The 20876-nt window shown below is 47.7% G+C and overlaps 1 protein-coding gene across 1 annotated transcript; it reads right to left on the reverse strand.

The window, feature by feature from the left end:
* Positions 1–1773: 1773 nt before the first annotated feature.
* Positions 1774–19615, reverse strand: LOC148481377 (sulfotransferase 1C1-like). Its single transcript, XM_088453551.1, has 8 exons — positions 18905–19615; positions 17394–17658; positions 16677–16799; positions 6904–7001; positions 6699–6825; positions 5049–5143; positions 4227–4407; positions 1774–2003 (listed from the first exon to the last, which is right to left on the reverse strand). The coding sequence occupies exons 2-8, from the start codon at positions 17518–17520 to the stop codon at positions 1891–1893; spliced, it is 864 nt and encodes a 287-aa protein (XP_088309677.1). The 5' UTR covers positions 17521–17658; positions 18905–19615; the 3' UTR covers positions 1774–1890.
* Positions 19616–20876: the final 1261 nt, after the last annotated feature.

The raw sequence follows: 20876 nt of genomic DNA on the forward strand, positions 1-20876 counted from the left end.
CGCTATATTTACCAGGAGTGGGTTCCTCCGGAAGCCTCCCCAGCAATGGCGGCCGCACATGTGGGGTCTGTAGACCAAGCAAGCACAGTAGTCCCGATAGTGAAGAGAGCGTTGATGCGGTCACTTCACTCCGTGCACAATGCAGGGACGGGCCCCTTTCTGAGTGCCTGTCCCTGCGTGCGCTATTTCATACATTCTGCCGATATTATCGCATACGGCAGTGTGATCATAGGTGCTAATATCGCGCCCAGGTCGCACGGAGTATGTGATCAGTGATATATGAGCCCTTGTATCTCATTAGTCATGTGGCCTCTGGGCCCAATTCAGAGCCGGACGCTATTTGCGGACGCTCGTTCTTAAAAAGGGGCCGGATATTTAAATTGAGCGCTCGCTCTTTGCGGTCTGTTGACGTCTCTATGTCTGAGCGAGCGTCCGAAAAATGCGCTCGCTATTTTGTAAAGACGCCCCTTTGCCGTTCGCATCCTACGTCATCTCCTGTATTTATTAGATTAATTGAGTACATCAAAAGGCATCTGACCTGCTCGCTATTCTTGTGGTAGGATTTACTTCCCGCTATCACTGCGAGCAGTTCAGGCTAAAAGACAACCAAGTGACGCAACCAAGTGGTCGATGACGATCCTTTACTAATTATGCACTCCCATTAAACGCCGTTTTGACCGTTTGGCACGTCTGCGTTCAGATCTCCACTTCCCCGTTTTCAAGCACCTTCCCCTGTTACCACCCACAAACGGTACATTCTGTCAATCAAATAAGCAGCCCCACGTTTATTTACGAGCGCACGATCGCAATGACTGGTTTGTGCATGCGCATTACGACCCATACGCATGCGCAGTTGTGCGAACATCGCTCAGAGCGAACGAGCAGCCGCTTACGAGCGGCTCTGAATCAGACCCTCTGTTTTATAGTTTGTCTTAGTTCTTAGTGACGTCGTTCTCCCGTGTCTCCAGCATGTAAGAGACCCAATGTCAGATTCCTTTTATTACTTACTGTTTGTACTCTTGCCAGTATTAAAAACAGTTGTACAAAAAAAAAAAAAGAAATGACCCTAAATGACGCACAAGTCTGAGGGGAAGGCAGAGACGTGAGGACCGCCCCGATCTGTTGCGAATTTACACCCTATTTGTTTGTCATTTAACAACCACATTAGCTGGTACCCCTCCCTCCCCCCTACCGCTCCACCTTGCCTTATGTCAATACTGATACAGAAAATACCGGGATTCCATAAGGTGCTCACCGGTAACGCCACATAGGTTTATACCGTCTCTCAGGGAATAACAGGACTATTGGCGCCAAAGGGCTTATTTCATGAAATGGTGGCTGATTTAACTGCACCATAAGGCTTTACCAGTACTGTCAGATCTGCAGGGCGGGTTCCTGTTACTATATATACCAGAGGGTTCCCAAACGTGGTCCTCAAGGCTCCCCAACAGTTCAGGACAGCCACGGTTGAGCACAGGCGGTTAAATCAAATTGGCTGAGATACTAATTAAGTCACCTGTGCTCAACCATGGCTATCTCTAACACCTGAACGGTTGGGGAGCCTCTGCTATATACATACAATTAATCTGATTATTACATCGGTTGTGTGGCTTTAACTGCATCAACGGTGAGAAGAGGAGGTCAGAATTAATCACCGACAGCAACCAGTAATATATCAGCTTTCATTATTCTCGCTTGTTCACTGATGTGAGATGATATCTGATTGGTTGCTGTATGCACAACATAAAAGGAGCATTGTACATATTTGCAGTTTTGTTAATTTTTTTTATTGAGTAATTCACAGTATAAATGTCACAAGGAATGAAAATCAACAAATATTCCCGACACTGCTGGCGATTCTCCTTCTAGCCACAGGGGGGCGCTCAATCTTCACTTTGGGTCCTGAAATTTCAAAGTGCAGCCGCTCATCATTTTCTTGTAATGCTCTTCAAATGCCTCGTTCTGCTGAGCCGTAAACACGGTCTTCCAGTCTCCCACCGTACCTGTCAGAGTCCAGAACAAAGTGCATCTATCAGCACAAAAACATAACCCGTGCCAGGTGATCACTGTACTGTGTACGACGCGTTTCATTGAACAACCTCACAGTACATCGTCACATGTTACTCTGCAGTTACTGCTTGGACATCCCTTCTCTAGTAAAATGAAACTCGTGCAAAAGTAAAACTGCGGCTGTAATGTAAAGAATGCCCGTCAGCTATGCGTCAGAGTCAGTGCCACACATGTGCCAGTATGGGCTGCCGGAGGTCTAAAGGTAAAAATATTTTTAAAAAAGGAGCATAGAGACCACAGTGTGTAACGCCAGCGAGCTTTTCAGTACTTTATAAACTGGAAATAAATGCAGGAAATTGCAGAGAGACTTAAATGGTGATATATTAGGCCCCTATTTCCAATAATCAGGTTCCAGCTATCATTATCCTGCAATAATCAGATGGAAGCTGATATATGATTAGTTGATATTTAGGGTCAGATACATATTTAAATGGACGCCAGTTGCACAAATTCGCACAGTGCATGCTCCAAAAGTAGGGCGGGCATGTCTTGGGGATGTATTTAGAGCCTGAGGGGTCTATTCATCATAGTTTTGTACCTGTCGTACGCTGGGTGCTGGTCCGCTATACGTACCCTCTGCCAGCGCTGCAGGGGAATCTCCATTCCTGGTCTGTCCCGTCTCTGGGAGCAGTTTGGGACGGAGACGGGATAGGTCATAGCGCATTATTATATAAATATTTGCCCCCTTATGTAGGTGCCTGTCTCAGCCTAAAGACTCACCTGGGGCTGTTGCCTACCAGGGGTCAGAGGGGCATGTGATCACATCTTCCAATCAGAACTCAGCACGCGCTCTTCTTACACCTTGTGCTGTGCCCTTAGGACTGACTGCGTGATAGAGGCGTCAGGCCCGCCCCTGGCGCCATGACTATGTGTAGCCACCAGCCTGCTATATGATCAATGCGCTGCAGCACCTGACCCTCCCTTTTACCAGTAACAACAGACGGCTGCTGATGTGGGCTGCGGGTATTGGACCAGTCCCCTAGGACCCATGCTGAAGGAGGGGGCGATTTCCCTTTGCAGCGCTCCAAAGAAGATTGCTGGTACACACTTAAAAGATTTAAAGAACGATGGAACGATCACTTCATTAATATGTACAGCCTCGCATGCGATGGCGTGAGATTGGCCGTGCTGCATGACCAATCACACGATATCGCATGCAACCCACGGGAGCGCACAGTCGGACATAAACACTGCATGATATGCAAGTGTGTACCCACCCGGAGACTGTGCTATTCAGGATATGTTGTAACACTGTTGTATAAAGATACAACTCAGATATTCAGTATATAATGATATATGTATAATATAGTGATTGTGGGTTTTAATTCGCCTTGAATCAGTAACTACTGTGCAGATAACTGAGCGTTGTATACTATGTACAGTAGCGAGAAGGAATGGAGCAGGCCATGCACCGGAAACCAGGCAAAAATCCAAAACTGAGCCAGGATCACAATTTTTTGTAAAATAATTGCAAATTACTTAGCCCCATCCTTCCATCCCTAAATTATCCCCCGGCCGATATCACTCTGCCCCTAAACAATCTCGTTCTTGCAAGAAGGACAAAGCCATTAAGGTTCGGAGAACAGAAGCACCAGTCAGTTTCCCGTATTAGGGCCGCCAGAACGGATCCCAGGTTCCAATGTGAGCAATCGGCACGCGGAATGGATTATCACTCTTAGGGCTGCATTTAAGAACGAGTCGTAACCCCTTTAGCACTGGTTTAGGGAGCTACGTCCAATGTTCTCTATTTAGCAAACATCAATAAGCTGAACTAACAGTCACAAATATATCTCCGGCACTGAAACACCACAGTCAGGGCAGGACTGGCCACGTGGCACTCCTGGTAAAGGCCGTCTGGCACTTCTGGTGGGCTGGTCTGGAACGAAAGCCTGGACGAGCAGCTCCGCCTCCCGGTACTCTGTATGGCCAACATGCAGAGAGACGATGCGTGCCACAGGGCCACGCCCCCGTGAGGCGTTGGTCACACCCCTTTCCCGTGCACACAGAGGGATGCCGGGGCCGAATTACAGCCCCAGTCCGTCCCTGCTTTTTTTTTTTTATAAATATGCGCAGTCTCTGCAATTTAACCAGGACGTGATCTAAGAACCAACGCCTTGAGGTTCCGTGTAACCTGGCGCTAACATTACACATCTCACCTTTTCTCATAAAGCCGCTCTGTGATTGGTCAAGTATGCTTTCGGGGAAGCCAGAGTAATTGGCCATCGGGTTGTTCCTCATGTGCTCGAAGGTGCTGAGTTTTGCGATCTTGTTTAGTACGTCATCCTGGAAGTCTTTGCCCAAGAATTGCGCCACCTTCCGAATCTCTTGCAGGGGGTTCTGTGGGTTGCAGAGGATGGGAATGAAGCTTAATTACAAAAAGATAAATGACAATGTAATGTCAGCTCTATGATCGTCCTGCTCTGGCAGAGGTTCCACAACCGTATTACGCTCCACGCGCTTTTCTTCCGGAATAGTAATGGACAACTTTATAGATAAGTGGGAAATTTTAAATATTTGTGGGGCCTATTTCCCTGATCTCTAAGTAATAAATAACATTAGTTTTACCATCAATAGACGCTTTCAGTTCTGCATCGTAATCTCACTCTCACTGGTACCAATATATAAAGGAGCAATACACACAAATATATAAAATACTAAAGTATATACGTCTTAAATTACCATTAATAAAATTGCAATGGTTCTAGGGAATCCTTGAACGTGAAAATAGAACAATAAATCTGGGTAAATCCAATAAAATAGTGAAACAAATCTGCGTCTCAATAATAAAGGTCACTATTAGATGGAGAGCGCTGGTATTTCGGTATAGAGAGCGCTGGTATTTCGGTATAGAGCGCGTATATGAGTGTAAGTGCTGGTTCCCTGGCGCAGATATGGTGATAATATTATATTATTACAGGAATAGAGAATACAAACGGCTAAATGCTGAATTTAGCACCAAAACATCGTTATTTTCTCACCTTTTTCATGTCCTCAAAAAATAGATATAAAACGTTGCGTTTGTCTCGCTGTTCCCAGAATCCTTTCACGTGCTCATACCAGGAGCCCCATCCCACTGCGAATATAGGAACCAGCGTTTAGGGAACACATCAAAGGCACAAGCTCATTACTGATTACTGTATACACATATAGGGGTGTGTTCAGCATTCCCTAATTTCTACATAAGTATAAACATTTTCACCTACTTTTGTAGAAATTACCTATTGGCATGGCCATAACTAGGGTGGTGCTGCTGGTGCGCTGGCACAGAGCACACATGCCCTCTGGACGGAACTGCTTGCCTCCACCCGTAATCACGGCCAATACTTCTAACGCCCGCTACAATGTATAATAGTAGCGGTGTGTCCGCGGCTCTTTATCTGCCGGGCGAACCGCTACTATTACACATTACTGCGCTGCAGCTTCCTGCTCCTGTGGTCCGCCCCCTCCCTGTTCAAGTAGTGTCACTATCTCAGGGAGGGACTGGGAGAGATGTCATGGCGTCTCTCACAGTACAGTCCCCTGCGCCGAGGAGCCGCCGGGAGGCGAAGGCGCTGCTGCTGCTATTCCTCTGGTGCCTGCTCCTGCCGGATATCCTGCGGCACAGTGGGCATAATGTATAATGGGCATTACTACTGTGTGGTTTAATTGTGTAAGGGGCATTACTACTGTGTGGTCAAATTGTGTAAAGGGCATTACTACTGCGTGGCGTAACGTATATAAGAGACACTACTATGTACTGCAATGTAAATAAGGGGCACTACTGTGTCTCATAAAGTGAATTGGGGGTACTATAGTGTGGCCACACCCTCTCTCTATGAGACCACACCCTTTTTTCGGTCATGCGCCTGTGACGCGCACTGTCCCTGTTTACAATATGGGGAGGGGGGCCACCAATTCACTTTCTGGCACAGGGCACCAAATTGTCTAGTTACGCCTCTGCCCATCGCTACCATTCATTATAGAGGTAATGCAGGAGATATCACTGATACCTTTCAGTCCCGATCTGCCCACATACAATAGTATCGGGGACCTAAATTTACCAAACTCCGATCAAAGAATTCTCTGTTTGATGCCGAGATTGTGATATTTGCCACAGTCGTAGGATTCTTTTTGATGGCTGACGCTAGGAAGGTGACACTCGGCCTGATTCTTGGTCGCACATTATTTGAGCGATTTTTTTTTTTTACTGTGCGCCACGTCTGTGTTCGTACAGAGTCGCAGCTGCGAGTTCAGATGCACGCAGAAATGTACAGAGCATTCCTGGGCGTGGAATGGAAGGTGTGTATTCAGATGCACGGAGACGGTCTTACGGGAGTTTTGCGGGCATGATGCTGAAGTGTTGCGTACACTGGCGCTTAATCGCTCACATTGGAGTCCATGCTCTGACGAAAGATCTGCACTTAGCACCTTTGCATGCGCACGAGCAAACTATGGAATAGTTTACACGCTGGTGGCGGTATGTCATCCTCAGACATATTGCGATGGCGGTGATGACCCCACTATTTGATGGCCCCATTCCTACTCCTTTAAGATGCTTCCAGCTGACCAAAAGCTAAATGACAACGTGGGTGATGTCACTACGCGGCGGAGCCCACCTTCCGTCCCGCTGCCCAGGTCCCTCCACTCACCGTCACCCTTCATAAACCGTTCCACGTAGTTCTCAAAGGACATCGGCTCAGGGTGAAACTGTAGAATATGATCAAAGTGATAAAAGGAAGTCGCAGTGTCTCGGGCGTTCCGGGCCACGTAGATCACCTGGAGAGGACAACAACATTCTAACGTCCATCCCATTTCTGGCCAACCAGTAACCAAACCACCAGAGACAGCCTGTACCTTGCAGTTGTGCTTCCAGAAAGACGGGGGAACCAGCTGGATGGGGAGGTGGCTCTTCAGCACTCGGGGGGACGGCATCGCATTCACCTCTTCTATTCCTGCAATGATAAGATCATAGGACCGACATTCAGTCACCAGAACACTCACAGGGGAGACACTGCTGTCCCCGAGCCTGGGAAGTGTGGTCACATCTCTACCGATCTGGTGTAACTGGCTGATCTATACACACATTACAGGGAGACACTGCTGGCTCTGAGCCTGGGAAGTGTGGTCACATCTCTACCGATCTGGTGTAACTGGCTGATCTATACACACATTACAGGGAGACACTGCTGGCTCTGAGCCTGGGAAGTGTGGTCACATCTCTACCGATCTGGTGTAACTGGCTGATCTATACATACATTACGGGGAGACCCTGCTGGTCCCGAGCCCGGGAAGTGTGGTCACATCTCTACCGATCTGGTGTAACTGGCTGATCTATACACACATTACAGGGAGACACTGCTGGCTCTGAGCCTGGGAAGTGTGGTCACATCTCTACCGATCTGGTGTAACTGGCTGATCTATACACACATTACAGGGAGACACTGCTGGCTCTGAGCCTGGGAAGTGTGGTCACATCTCTACCGATCTGGTGTAACTGGCTGATCTATACACACATTACGGGGAGACACTGCTGGCCCCGAGCCTGGAAAGTGTGGTCACATCTCTACCGATCTGGTGTAACTGGCTGAGCTATACACACATTACGGGGAGACACTGCTGGTCCCGAGCCTGGGAAGTGTGGTCACATCTCTACCGATCTGGTGTAACTGGCTGATCTATACACACATTACAGGGAGACACTGCTGGCCCCGAGCCTGGGAAGTGTGGTCACATCTCTACCGATCTGGTGTAACTGGCTGATCTATACACACATTACAGGGAGACACTGCTGGCTCTGAGCCTGGGAAGTGTGGTCACATCTCTAAAGATCTGGTGTAACTGGCTGATCTATACACACATTACAGGGAGACACTGTTGGTCCCGGGCCTGGGAAGTGTGGTCACATCTCTACCGATCTGGTGTAACTGGCTGATCTATACACACATTACAGGGAGACACTGCTGGCCCCGAGCCTGGGAAGTGTGGTGACATCTCTACCGATCTGGTGTAACTGGCTGATCTATACACACATTACGGGGAGACACTGCAGGCCCAGAGCCTGGGAAGTGTGGTCACATCTCTACCGATCTGGTGTAACTGGCTGATCTATACACACATTACAGGGGAGACACTGCTGGTCCCGAGCCTGGGAAGTGTGGTCACATCTCTACCGATCTGGTGTAACTGGCTGATCTATACACACGTTACAGGGAGACACTGCTGGTCCCGAGCCTGGGAAGTGTGGTCACATCTCTACTGATCTGGTGTAACTGGCTGATCTATACACACATTACGGGGAGACACTGCAGGCCCAGAGCCTGGGAAGTGTGGTCACATCTCTACCGATCTGGTGTAACTGGCTGATCTATACACACATTACAGGGGAGACACTGCTGGTCCCGAGCCTGGGAAGTGTGGTCACATCTCTACCGATCTGGTGTAACTGGCTGATCTATACACACATTACGGGTAGACACTGCAGGCCCAGAGCCTGGGAAGTGTGGTCACATCTCTACCGATCTGGTGTAACTGGCTGATCTATACACACATTACAGGGGAGACACTGCTGGTCCCGAGCCTGGGAAGTGTGGTCACATCTCTACCGATCTGGTGTAACTGGCTGATCTATACACACGTTACAGGGAGACACTGCTGGTCCCGAGCCTGGGAAGTGTGGTCACATCTCTACTGATCTGGTGTAACTGGCTGATCTATACACACACATTACAGGGGAGACACTGCTGGCCCAGAGCCTGGGAAGTGTGGTCACATCTCTACCGATCTGGTGTAACTGGCTGATCTATACACACACTTTACAGGGGAGACACTGCTGCCCCGTGCCTGGGAAGTGTGGTCACATCTCTACTGATCTGGTGTAACTGGCTGATCTATACACACATTACAGGGAGACACTGCTGGTCCCGAGCCTGGGAAGTGTGGTCACATCTCTACTGATCTGGTGTAACTGGCTGAGCTATACACACATTACGGGGAGACACTGCTGGTCCCGAGCCTGGGAAGTGTGGTCACATCTCTACCGATCTGGTGTAACTGGCTGATCTATACACACATTACAGGGAGACACTGCTGGCCCCGAGCCTGGGAAGTGTGGTGACATCTCCACCGATCTGGTGTAACTGGCTGATCTATACACACACATTACAGGGGAGACACTGCTGGCCCAGGGCCTGGGAAGTGTGGTCACATCTCTACCGATCTGGTGCAATGCAACTAGGGGGTCTCGTATTACATTTGTATTTTGGCAATGTCTGGTTCTACAAGTGTCATTGCTTCTGAAGCACAAGAAATTTAATATTAAAAGGTTAGAATTTGCGAGCGCAAAGCTTGGCGTCCATTCATACTACCCCAGTGCTTAGTAGTACTTCACCATTTGTCCTTTCTGTGTCTTGTCGCCTATATGCCTCATATATCTTGAGAGACTTCATGGAAGTGATTCTGCTCATAAATAGTTTATGCATGGCCACCCATGGTGCATCTGCTTAGTGTAACCCACGTGCGCTCTATTGAGGGCTGTGTGCGATTACCACTGAAGGGCGCCATTTTACCGGTGATTTGTACAACTCTGTCTACACCGCTGATGCGAGACTCTGGAGAGGAAAGTATAATACATGGGTGCAGGATGGGCCCATGAGAGAGAGATATATCTGCCAGCAGTTTGCTGTCTCAAGCACCAGTTGCCAATGACTGCTTTAATATTTATATTATATTGGTCTTGGCACATGCTGGGTCACCCCGGTCTGCCCACTGCTCCGCCCCATCTACCACTGTATATACTTACCCCTTCCCTGAGCAGGTATATTATAATATGGTGGTTAATTTTGCTTTTCATTTTAAAGATTATAACGTATCCCTTGATTTACAAAAGTGATTATTCCTCTTTTTTTGTAGAAGAAAGTAGAGGAAATCTGAGTGACAACAGAATGCATGACCATGAAATCCAGGATAGGGGGGGTGGGTGACACCCGTGCCCATGCAATGTTCTAGCAGTTCTGTAGTGAGTACAGAACAGTCTCGGGATGAGGAATTCAGTGGGCCACGCATTTTTCATGGCGAGTCTGAATTGGACTTTGCATTCCAAGGCCCAGGAACCTGGCCAAGCCAAACTTCCTGATACGCAGAGAGGTGCTTTGTAACACGCATTTGGGCAGAGAGTAACGGAGACTGAGCTTGATCAGAGTAACAGTCCAAGGGCAGGAAGAAACCTCACAGAAAAAATAAATAAATATGTTTTCTTTTTGTTTGTTTTTTTAAAGAGCCGCCAAATGGGCAGAGAGTAAGCGGATCATGGCTGGCATATAGCGTGTAAACAAAAACAGACCATACAGACCGTTTTCCCATCTAATTTCAAGACCAAAACTAATTTATTTGGCTAAATGGAAATAAAATACTGAGGGACAGAATTCCAGCAACTGAAAATTCCTTTAATCGCAAAATGTGTTTTTGTTCTTTGAAAAACACTGGCGCCTTCATTAGGCGAGGGCGGCATTTGGTAAAGACCTTGACGACCGAACAGCACAAGAAGAAAACCAATGGGGATCTGTTCTTTATGGATGCGATATTGTACTTGGCTGAGCGGAGTAGTCCACCGCGAGCATCAGGTAAACATCTGCTTTGTAAACCCTACAATGGAAAATACAATTCAACGCGTTTCGCACTTGCTGCCCCGTACTCAACAAATTCTGAAAAATGAAAGTAGTAGTTTGTTCAGGCGCCATCCTCAGATGGGGCTAGTTCCCGGAGCCCCACACCTTCATACTGGAAGGGGTTTCGGAGTGCGAAGAGGGATCAGTGTGGATCCCACCGTCTCCAGCGTCCCTCTCTGCGCAAACCCAAGCGTGAAGGCAAGTGCGCTTATGCTGCCCGGCTGTGTAAACTATCTGTCCCCCAACTGGAACAATGCTGAATTGTTCCGAAACTTTAGAATCTGCTGCCAAAACACGCTGCAAATTGAACACTCAATTATTAGGGGCCAATCAGGGCTGGTTAATTAAAAAAGTCCCCTATAACTCCCACCTGCATGGACATTTGTACCGTCCGAAGAAAGGTCAAGTCAGCTACTTGGCATCTGATATTCAAAATGTATTTTTGGACATCATCGCTGGGAAGATAAGGGGTCAGACACTTAATGACATCACAGCGGCAAAATTATTTTTTCTATGGCGTTTGACTGCACACCCGATGTTAGCCTTGTGGAACAGATGTCTGAAGCCATTAAAGACGTCAAAGATAGCAAACTTCGCCCTTAAGTTGTTGAAAGATTTATAGATTTTTTTGGTTTTACAGTAGGTGAGACGACCGACCTCTCTCTCAGTGAACTAATCCTGCAGGAAAGAGGGAGAGACGGATTAAATCTTAAAACTTGTTGTGGGCAGTCATATGATAATGGTGCCAACATGGCTGGAAGGTACAAAGGGGAACATCGCGGGGGCTTCCAGAAAATAACTTTGCCTATTGTGTACCTTGTGCAGCAAAGTGGCATGACTTGCTTGGAGTACCTGGTGCTAGAGTGACTTCAGAGGGAGAGACCATGATCTATACGCATTTGTTGTTGCCTATACTTCGTGTAATGGTTACTCTCATATCCCTAAGTAAGACCAGATGTCACAGGAACTAAGATGATGTAATGGCCATCTACATTCACTGCAGGAAAATCATTGATGCATTAAATTTACCTTCCTAAGCTCCATCCTTCTAACACATGCAGAAATGATCTGCATACCTGTGCCAGTGTCCCCTGACTGTGACATCGGTGATTCCAGACATCTCTGGCTCCTGACCCTTAAGGGACAATTCTCTGACTCGTCCTGACCCCTGGCACTGTATGGGACAACTCTCTGGCTCCTAAACCCTGACACTTTAATGGACAACTCTTTGGCTCCAGATCCCTGCCACTTTAAGGGACAACTCTCTGGCTCCTCGTGACCCATGGCACTACATGGGACAACGCTCTGGCTCCTGAACCCTGGCACTGTATGGGACAACTTTCTGGCTCCTGACCTCTGGCTTTGTATGCGGCAACTCTCTGGCTCCTGCTCCCTGGCATTGCATGACACCGATTCCTGCTCTGTTGGCTCTGCCATTCCTCACTCCACCCCTTGTATTCCTGGCTGTGCACTCAGTGACATTTGGCACAGATTCCCTCTGCTGCAACGTGCTCTATTCAGATAGATACCAAACGCCTGTAGTATCCATTGGCTCCTGTATCAGGCCCTGGGGGGCTCTGCGCAGGGATGGTGCAAGGTTTCTCAGCACCCTAAGCCAAACTTCAGCCTTCTGCCCCTACTATGAGGTTACGCCTTACCTCCCTATTCCTCCCCCTGACCAGGAGCAAATTACTACATTTCTGTCAGATAGAGAACTATCCGGAATAAATGTATTTATGGACACGTATAAGGACTGGGCACAATTTGGAACTAAATATTGCAACAGAAGTTTTAAGTGTCGCTGATACATGGGGCTGTACGGGTAATAAAAGTATATTCGCCTTCATCCGGGTGGTGTGACGTACAGCGGCAGAAGTTGAGTTTTCCCATTTTACATGCACCTTGAAGTTCCTATTTGCAATGTCCATAACAAAGGACAAGACTGTATCTATACACTAATATTCTGGACCTGTTAGTCACTAGATTGCTAGCCTCTGTGCCCGGTGGTGCCAGGGGTTCTTTTTCATCTTATAATATTATATATTGCACAGCTTGGCACCATTCTCTCTGTGCACCAGGATTTGATCTGAATGTTTAATTCTCCAAATTTAGATAAAACCCACTGAGCACCACTGTATGGAATTGCTGTGGTCTTGTGAATACAAAAAAAACTATATAAAAAAACAAAATAGGATTCTGAATGTATAAATCTACATTACCTGGCACTGCTGTGGGCAAAGCCGCCTCAGGACCTGCCAGCCAGTGAGGGGTTAACTTGCCTATTGCGAGATATCAGCCTGAAATGACCCATTCCCAGCCTATTGCTGAAATCTTGGAACCCTCCCAGCACTGGTGCAGAGTAACAGTAATCCCCAGACACTGCTGAGAAAGAGGCAGCCCTGAGACGCAGGGAAGGAGGAACCAGGGACAGGTGATGCTATTCACTAACATCTGTATCTGAGGAATTATTGGGGTGTTTGCGGAGAGTGGAGATTATCTCAGGGGTACAGATCCATCACAGCTGGTAATAAGAGACGTATCAGATATACGGAGTACTATATAATATATATATAGGAGAGCGCTGTATTATCACAGTGTGTATATTTATTTACGTCCTATACATGTAATCTGTGTTACACACTGGAATCTTATTTATATGTATTATAATGGTGCGATGGGGCTATAACAATATTATATGTGTACAGTTATATAATATTAAATATAGGTGCTATAGTATCAGTGATACTATATAGTGATTATATAGTGATTATTTTATTATATCCAGTACAAGTAATCTGTATGTATCTTTTTCTAGTATACTTTGTACGTTGTTTGTGTCCTGTGTTTATTTTAATATTGCTTTTGCTGTGGGACTACAGGTACCAGTGGGCCCGTAATGCCCCACATGCTTGTACTTGTGGTTCTCCAGGTACCATCAAGCGAGGAGGGGCTTGCTGGGATCTGTAGTTCCACAGTAAAAGACTATATTTTTACTTTTATCAAATGCACTACACTACCAACCCGGCGCCCACCGCCCCAGGGGTGCCGGGGATAGCCCCAGGCTATCAGCCTAGGCCTGGGGTGCCATGGAGAGGGGGACCCCTTTATTTGGGGGTCCCCAGCTCCCCAGGAATCCCCGGCCTTGGCCGACTAGCGGTCAGGATTAATGCTTCGGCTGGGGGGCCCGGTGAAGGGGCTCCCCTGGCTGTGGCATTAGCCCCCCGCTAGAAAAAGTCCGGTGCTGGTTCCGGATAATACAGGGGGACCCTACTAATTTTTTCCCCGTATTTCCAGAACCAAGACCTGGTCAGAGGCCAGTGCTGGTTGCGCAAAGTACGGGGGACCCCTACGTCGTTTGTCCCCTGTATTTTGGCAACCAGGGCAGGTTCTGAATAGCCCGGTGCTGGTTGTGCTTAAGTACAGGAGACCCCTACATCGTTTGTCCTCTGTATTTAAGCACAACCAGCACTGGGTCACTAAAAGCCCAGTGCTGGTTGCTCTTTTTGGGTGGGCAAGACATTTTTTTTTATTTTTGTACACAGGTTTTTATTTACCGCAGCAGCACAGACAGGTGTCTCTGATCCCGTGCCATTGAAATACACGGCAGCACAGAATGGTCTCACTGATCCCGTCCGTGTTTCTGGTCCGTGCTACATGCATCTGTGTCATATCGCACTCGATCTAATGAATATGCAAATCATTAGATCATGCACAACAGATTGGGTGAAGACCGTTCACTTCAGCTATTGGGGTGGGGGGGTTCAAGGTCGATTGCATTGGATACAAATCGCACCGTGTATGGGCACCTTAAGACTAGCACACAAGTCAGGCTCTTGTCGGCCAAAATATAAATACACCTTACTGGTCATCTGCCTTCCTCCTCTCATATATTTGCTACACAGTATCTATGTAGTTTAAACAGTAATTAAATTAGCGTGTGACTTAATCAAATATGCCTGCTGTACAAATAACACAGAGAGCGGGATGCACTATCCTCTACTGACCACATTCTCATAGGCACCAACTTTGGCCGCATGGGCAAAGCAATCTGCAGATGGCGTTGCCCAATAGAAGACTATGGACTTCTTATCACATTCTGACCTTAAGGGATCCAATTAAATTCCTCCCAGTGTCCCCCGCGGCGCACATCATTCTGCGCATGCGCAATAGGACGGCAGAGGGACTTCTGGGTTTTAAATCCCCGGAAGCCCCCCTCCATCACAACGCACAGCTCTTATCAGGAGAGTGGTCTTTAGCGATTGTCTTCATGTATACCGGCTTTATTTACGCCCGGTTACATGTGATGAGTTGCGGGATGCGCGGTGGTTGATGCATCTCGCCCATGGACACACAGGAGACCCCCTTAATGTGCATTTTAAAGAAAGTGCTGTAAATTAACATTAGTCCTTTGATGATCTCAGGATACAGTCAGTAACATTACACTTCCTATGTGACAATGTCCCAGATGGCAAAGCCGTATACAACAACATACCTGTGATATACATTCCTAAGGTGCATTTCTTACTTATTGTATACACCTTTACATTCCCACACATTAAACCCACCATACATATACACACACTGTGCCCACTCTGCCAGTCTATACACATTGTGCCTACTCTGCCTGCCTATACATTGTGCCTACTCTGCCCGCCTATACACACACTGTGCCTACTCTGCCCGTCTATACACACACTGTGCCTACTCTGCCCATCTATACACACACTGTGCCTACTCTGCCCGTCTATACACACACTGTGCCTACTCTGCCCGTCTATATACACACACTGTGCCTACTCTGCCCGTCTATATACACACACTGTGCCTACTCTGCCCGTCTATACACACACTGTGCCTACTCTGCCCGCCTATACACACACTGTGCCTACTCTGCCCGCCTATACACACACTGTGCCTACTCTGCCCGCCTATACACACTGTGCCTACTCTGCCCGCCTATACACACTGTGCCTACTCTGTCCACCTATACACACTGTGCCTACTCTGCCCGCCTATACACAATGTGCCTACTCTGCCAGTCTATACGCACTGTGACTACTCTGCCAGTCTATACGCACTGTGACTACTCTGCCAGTCTATACGCACTGTGACTACTCTGCCAGTCTATACACACTGTGCCTACTCTGCCACTCTATACACTGTGCCTACTCTGCCCGTCTATACACACTGTGCCTACTCTGCCCACCTATACACACTGTGCCTACTCTGCTCATCTATACACACACTGTGCCTACTCTGCCCGCCTATACACACTGTGCCAACTCTGCCCGCCTATACACTGTGCCAACTCTGCCCGCCTATACACACTGTGCCTACTCTGCCAGTCTATACACACTGTGCCTACTCTGCCCGTCTATACACACTGTGCCTACTCTGCCACTCTATACACACTCTGCCTACTCTGCCACTCTATACACACTGTGCCTACTCTGCCACTCTATACACACTGTGCCTACTCTGCCACTCTATACACACTGTGCCTACTCTGCCACTCTATACACACTGTACATACTCTGCCCGTCTATACACACTGTGCCCACTCTGCCTGGCGCTCAGCACCAGACATTAGGCACCAGGTTCTGCAGCACAGACGCAGGGAGTTCCAATGAATACACTTTATACATGTAATATATCTATACATATCGATACTGGGGCACAGGACTGCTTATTACATATCTTGTTTCTATATAATGTACCCTGGTCCTGGTGCCGGAAGGTCATTTGAAGCTGTTGCCTAGCGCTGTTAGTACATTTGATAAGCATAGGGGGGTTATTATAACTCTTCCCTAAGGATGTAATTAATACTTTGGGAGATTTGTATAATCCCGTCCTGGAAAACATATAAATGAGTAGTCTTCGGAAGTATACTAGAACGTTTCCTCCGTGTCTCAGTATTTGTAGAGGGGGATTCTCCAGTTACTGCTGCGCTCGCTGTGCACTTACCTGGTTTCATCATGTGCATGAGCTCGATGAAGGGGATCCGCTCATAAACGGGGGCTCTCTGGCACATCTGCTCGTCAGCATCATGCATGATCAGGTCAACAATCTCCTGCATCCAGGTGGTTCCTGATAACCAGACGGGACACAATATTTACACTTAGAGAAATAATAATCCTTTAATACTGAAATCCTTTCTTTACAAAAGGCTGTTTCTACTTCCAAAAAATGGGACTAATGCCAGGGCGAGGGGAGGGGGAGCGGAGGGCGAGGGGAACGGGAGCGGAGGGCGAGGGGAGGGGTAGGGCGAGCTGAGACATCAGGAGAGAAGATTTAAAGAAAAATGCTGAGAAACTGTAAATATGTAACTTTATGCTTTGGACAAGGAAATCCCGGCTTCCTATTTATATCATTACTGGACGTTTGCAGTGTATATCTCATCCTATAACAGTACAGACTGCAGTCTGATAGCTCTGTATATACCAGAACAAGGATATTCATTTCTAGATCTACTGCATAAGTATAAATTACTGTTTATAGTAAAAGGAAAAACTAATTTGACTCAGATGTCGCTTTCCAATCACAATACTAAAACATCAATATATTCCCCAGAGCCTGAACTAACCAATATCTGCACGTTCCTTCTTCTAGATTGTAAGCTTCTATGGTTCTCATACACACAGGACCTGCAGACAGCAGTCACAGAGACCCCAGTACACTCACCTGATTTGGGATAGGTGTCTACCAGGACATCTCCGTCTCTCGCCTGGAAGTTCCAGATTTGCTCCCAGTTTTCGGCAATGCAGTCAGCAATGGCCATTCCCTGTATGACGGTTAGTTTTCCCCGCATTGTGGCACCTGGGCAGTCGGTGTGTGAAGCTCAGGGCGGCTCGGTGATGACTGTCCCGGACTGTGTGTCCAACAGCATGTGCCAAGCCGGAGAGAGCTTTAATCTGCTGGAATCATGCCCCAGAGGCAGTGGGTGCGGCTATATAGTTAATATCAGACCACAAAAATGTCTGAATAAAATCCAGGGAACACGAGAGAGACAGAGCAAACACAGCAAAGCACTAAGACAACCCCTGTAACATACACTGCAGTGAGTGCAAAGGTGCTAACCCTCCTCACCAGCTCTACAGGTATCTACAGTGGCTTGCAATAGTATTCAACACCGTATTACAAATGACACTTACACAGTATTGTAAACCAGGAGGCTCTCAAAACTCTATTTGTTTGCCGATTTAAATAAATACTGAAAAATGCTGCTTGCATAAGTATTCAAACCCTGCACACTGGTACTTGGTAGAACCACCTTTTGCTGCTGCAACAGCAGCTGTAAGCCTCTTGCTACCATGTTTGCACACTGCTTAGGAGCGATTTTTGCCCATTTGTCCTTGCGGATTTGCTCCAAGTTACTCAGGTTGGTTGGATGAGGCTTGTGGGCTGCAATGCTCAAATAGTGCCACCGATTCTAATTGGACAGAGAGTTGGGGGCCTAATCATCATAACATAATTATCATTAGTTCAAAGACTCGTTCAGAGCCATTCATCATTCCTGTATCACTTCCGAAAAGCTGCTCATTTTGCGGAGTCATCTTTTCGGACTCCGATGTCCGTTCCGGCCCCCCTCCCTTTCCCCGCGCCCTCCGTTCAAGACATTCCTCCCATCCCCCCTCCCCCCGCAGGTGTCAGATGCCCCCGCCGCTTGTCTAGACAGCAGCTGGGGGTAGGATGCAGCTTCCAATTCCTCACGATTGACCCAATGGTGCTCACTGGGATATCCAATCACCTGGATGTTATTTTGTAGCCTTTTCCGATCTTGTGCAGGTCTATAATGATGTCTTTCATCAATGCTCTGTGGTCGTCCTTTTCCCAGCTTTCCTTCACATTCACAGTATGACCAATGTTATGCGATTTTTAATGATTCACAGCTAGAGGCTAATTGAAAGTCAATTGTAAGGGCAATATCCTTCATCTGCGCAAACTTGGAGCTTCCACAGCACAGGGGGTTAAAAAAAAAATATATATTTTGCAGGTTTTAATAAAAAAAAAAAAGACTGCACACAAATAATGAATTTTACATTCTACAATACTGTCTGGAACAATCTGTGTCAGTGTATTACCGACAAATCCATTCACTTTGTAGGAGGTCTGAATACTTTTGTAAGCAACTAAATAAATAGGAATTTAACCCAATCGCTGCTTCTAAATAAGCTTTCTAGATGGTCACTTACCTGGTTAAGGGCAACAAGAATGTTAACTAAAGAGATCGTCTTCTGATTGTTATATAACAGTGTCTAGTACACGGGAATGTATAGACTTGACTAACCCGCCGCGCCACTCCTTTGTGCCAGCTGCGGGAATACTCAGGCCATGAAATCATACCTGTTCTCCAGTGTCACATATCTAACGCCGCCCAGATGCTGTATTGTAAGAGGATTATCGAACAGGAATATGCCTGACAAGCTCAGGAAAGTGAGCGGAGGATCAGGTGCCCAGGAAGCAGAATGGCACTCCCGTAGAAAATACCTACAGAATGGCGATCCTTGCAAGCTGATGAGATAACCCCCTTTCATCGAAAATAAGTCCTCCATCAATATTTATACACATTCATTAGACAAATATAAGGGGGACAAAGCACTTTCGAAGGGTCCACTATTCTAAGGCCAAACTTTGTTTAGTTTGAATGATCGTGAAATTGATAAAATCCACTGAATGAAGCTTCAGCTACACAAGTCACTCGCGCACAGTGAGGATGCCACTTTAATGTGAGGCTGCGTTTACGAGACAGGATGAATTGGTATGAAATACCGGTTCGATTCCCGGCAGCGGCAGTCCGACATCAGCAGAGTTCCGATCAGCGGAAGCCCGACAGCGCTGGAAATCCCGATCGTGGATAGGTGAGTATCTACTAACCTAACCTAACCCCCCCCTAACCCTCCTTAGGGGTGCCTAACCCGAACTTCCCCCCCAAGTGCCTAACCCTAATCCCCCCTCTAAGTGCCTAACCCTAACCACCCCCTTCCCCGCTGCCTAACCCTAAGTCCCCCCGGGGTGTGCCTAGCCCTAAGTCCCCCCCCCAGGGGTGCCATACCCCAACCCTCCCTCCCCCTAGCCTAACCCTGAGTCCCCACCGGGAGCCCTAAACCTAACCCTCCCCCCCCCCCCCCGCGGCTGTCCGCTCGCGGCGCCCGGCATCACTACGATCGGGATGCCGGGCGCCGGTCTCGGGGAAATGCGTCTACATCTAGACGCCCGGCATTTCACCCTTGCCGGGATATGACAGTCGGGAAGCCGGCTGCCGGTATTTAGGCAGTCGGCTTCCCGATTGCATACCAGACAGGGGATATAATGAAAGATAAGCAATGAAACAGTGCCCCCAGTGGCCAGTGATGCAAGACTTTCTAGGTTCTAGGTAAAAATTTAGAACATAGCATCTCAAGTCGGGAACATTTCATATACTAATTGCTTCTTTCCCTATTGGGGAACCACTGTGTGTGTATTTGTCCTCTACAAAAGCCTCTTTGGGTAACTGCAAGAGATCTCGCAGATGGAGGCCTGCACACGTGCAGTACACATCTTGCCTGGGGCGTTTCTAGAGAGGAGGGGGCCCCTGTGCAGTCTCCGGCCAGCGCCGGAGTTATAGACTCTGGACACTAGAGTGTGCCCAGAGTCTATAGTGTATGCACAGGTCACCGGGAAAATGGCCGCGGCCATTTTCCAGTCGTTTTACAGCGCCAGACACCTGCGCCGACGTGGGACACCTGATAGGCAAGATTATGGGTGCAGTGTGTGCGGTGTGTTCCCTGCACACCCTGCACCCATTATAGATACGCCCCTGCATCTTGCGCATACACAGTCCTCCCATCATCGGCGATGTACGCAAACCATCGGATTTTGCATTCATCTCTGAATGAGGCCCACAGCACGGAGCACATCTCAGGCGTTATTCCCACCGACCAGAGTTCACTCCAGTTTGGTCCCCCAGGCTGGAGTACTGCAGAGTCCCAGCACCAATAAACTTTGATTATGTGCCAACACTGGGGATGCTGGCCTGGAGACTGGGTCACCCCATGTAACTCTCTGCACATCTCCTCCCTCTGCCTACATGGCCCCACAGCAGAGATAAACTTTGTTCCAGATCTGATTTACTTTTTTTGTTTATTTATTTAAGGACTTAAAGTGTGCAGGAAGTGGAACCTATCC

Source organism: Taudactylus pleione, unplaced genomic scaffold (assembly GCF_031769625.1).
Source record: "Taudactylus pleione unplaced genomic scaffold, aTauple2 ptg000583l, whole genome shotgun sequence".
NCBI classification, from domain to species: Eukaryota; Metazoa; Chordata; class Amphibia; order Anura; family Myobatrachidae; genus Taudactylus; species Taudactylus pleione.